This window comes from Rutidosis leptorrhynchoides, chromosome 5 (assembly GCF_046630445.1).
Source record: "Rutidosis leptorrhynchoides isolate AG116_Rl617_1_P2 chromosome 5, CSIRO_AGI_Rlap_v1, whole genome shotgun sequence".
NCBI lineage: Eukaryota > Viridiplantae > Streptophyta > Magnoliopsida > Asterales > Asteraceae > Rutidosis > Rutidosis leptorrhynchoides.
The window spans coordinates 357,181,052-357,183,789 of record NC_092337.1 but is presented as its reverse complement, the minus strand read 5'-3'; the positions used below and the strand labels follow the sequence as shown (position 1 = coordinate 357,183,789).

The window sequence follows — 2,738 nt, the reverse complement described above, 5'->3', positions numbered from 1 at the left end:
TCTAATTCATAAAGAAAATATGCAACTATAATGAAAGGTTCACACTAATCTAATTTGTGTAGCTTTCAGCAAACAGGACGTCGTTAACGTGTTATTTTAAGGACTTGAATGATGAAGGTTTTTTTCAAGGACTCGTGGATCGGTGTATGTTAGCTCCTTCAACAGCTATCTTACTTGGCGATGCTTCGGCTAATGTGTTATTTTACAAGTTTGAAAACTGATCGAGCAAATATATTAGACGCGATACGGTAAATGGTAAAATGAAAGAGCGGGTCTCATTGGCGGCGATAGTTTTTAGTCATTTTTTTTTTCTCTTTTCGTTTGATTGTAATTTCGTGCTCTTATTGCTCGTTTCGTTGAGGCTTGGTTGATATACGTTAAAGCTCAGTTATAGATAGTTTATGGTATTTTGTTGCTTTATAGGTATGAGCCATGTCGGGTTTTATTTTGTATCTTTTGGTTGATGACATTTTCGTTTTGAAAATGTTTTCGTTTCTATATAAGTTATCGTTATTTTGCTAAATAAGAAGCAAATAAATTATACATACATAACGATATTTATATTTCATGAACAACAAAGCTAAAAACTAACAAACAATAAGTAAAAGCATATAAGACTTTATTTAGTGGTGATGGGGGTGATGGGTTTTTTTTTAGGTTTTTGTGGGATATAGTGCAGAGTTGGCAAATGTGATGGGGGTGAGGGCGTGATGGAGTTTGTAGTGGTGGGCGTGATGGTTATGTGATGAGTTAATTTTAATTTTAATTTTTCATTTTTATATTATTATTATTATTATTATTATTATTATTATTATTATTATTATTATTATTATTATTATTATTATTATTATTATTATTATTATTATTATTATTACAAATATAAATCACTAATTTTTTTTTAACGTCACTTTTATTAAAACAACATCACGGTTACAATTTTTGAAACTAAAGATTAAACACAATAACAACGAAAGCTAAACAACGATAATAAACAATGATAATACAACAAAACATTTAGAAATCATTGAGATCAGGAGAATCAGATGAATAGAATTTGTCGTCCGTGTCGTATTGTGGCCCGGAGGGCACGTAGTCCTCTTCATCAGACACAATGTTTTCGCTCTCATCCCGAAACTCGATATACAACTTGATGATTTTGTTGATGGTCACTGGTCGACCCACAAGCATGGTCCAGTCTTCTTCATCTTTAAGAAGACTGGCTGGAACATTGGGTTCCTTGAAGAACCACACTTGTGAGAATGCAAGAGGTATGTCCTCTTTGAGAAAATCAAGTAGTTCAGACAACCGATAATTTCGGACATTCATGCAATACTCCCTCTGTTTAGAATTGACGGTGGAGTAATTCTTGACCTCGCGGTCGAATTCCCCACCATAGTTAACTTGAAGCATAACATTCATCTAAGACATTTTGAACTTATAAATTTTAGATTTAGTAGAGAGATAAGTGTTTGAGGTGTGGTTTGTTAACAATTGAGGGGTTGTATTTATAGGGGTAGCACTTGTTTGAACGAATCCAATGTTTGAATTAAAAACACATGTTGAATACAGCTTTAATAAAGTAATAGTGGAATACAGCTTTTAACAGAGCATCTCTGCTCAACACAACTTTATATGGAGCATCTCTGCTCAAAAAAACTTTATACATAGCATCTCTGCTCAACACAACTTTATTACAGAGCATCTCTGTTGAGTATGTTTGAACGAATCCAATGTTGAAATTACACGATTTGTTGAAAATTAAAATTACACAATTTATTAAAATACAACAATTTATTGAAATACAAAATACAACAATGACACAATTTAAGCATTCATAGTTCTAAAGTTTGGGGGAAGGCTCCAAATGTGTTCAGTAAGATCATGTCGAAGTTGGTCATGAACGTTTCTATCTGGTATTTCTTGTTCTCGTACATCACGACTTGTAGATCGATTCCTTACGTAGTTAGGATTTGCTTCATCAGTGGCAAGTAATTCTTCCTCGAGCCATGTAATGTTAAACCTGTTATCCTCGACTATCATGTTGTGCAAGAACACATAACAATACAATATTCGTCTTAACGTGTTCACACTATGTGGTCGTCCAGCCATGTGTAGAATATGGAATCTACCTTGGAGAACACCGAATATTCTCTTGACATCCTTACGTGCGCTTTCTTGAAATTGTTTAAATTTTGCACGTGGCTCATCTGTTGGTGTCGAATACACCTTGATTAATGTTGCCCAATCTGGGTAAATCCCATCGGCTAAATAATAACCATTCAAGTAATCATGACCATTAACAGTAAATGGAGCAAATTGAAATGTCCCGTTCATATTGATTATAAACGTTCCATATTAATTGATTTCGTCGCGAGGTTTTGACCTCGATATGAGACGTTTTTCAAAGACTGCATTCATTTTTAAAACAACCATAACCTTTATTTTATCGATAAAGGTTTAAAAGCATTACGTAGATTATCAAATAATGATAATCTAAAATATACCGTTTACACACGACCATTACATAATGGTTTACAATAAGAATATATTACATCAAAAATAAGTTTCTTGAATGCAGTTTTTACATAATATCATACAAGCATGGACTCCAAATCTTGTCCTTATTTTAGTATGCAACAGCGGAAGCTCTTAATAATCACCTGAGAATAAACATGCTTAAAACGTCAACAAAAATGTTGGTGAGTTATAGGTTTAACCTATATATTATCAAATCATAA

The 2,738-nt window shown here is 32.9% G+C and overlaps 1 protein-coding gene across 1 annotated transcript; it reads right to left on the bottom strand.

Annotated features, from left to right (window-relative positions):
* Positions 1-1,824: 1,824 nt before the first annotated feature.
* On the bottom strand, positions 1,825-2,334 carry LOC139849685 (uncharacterized). Its single transcript, XM_071839317.1, has one exon. The coding sequence runs from the start codon at positions 2,332-2,334 to the stop codon at positions 1,825-1,827; it is 510 nt and encodes a 169-aa protein (XP_071695418.1).
* Positions 2,335-2,738: the final 404 nt, after the last annotated feature.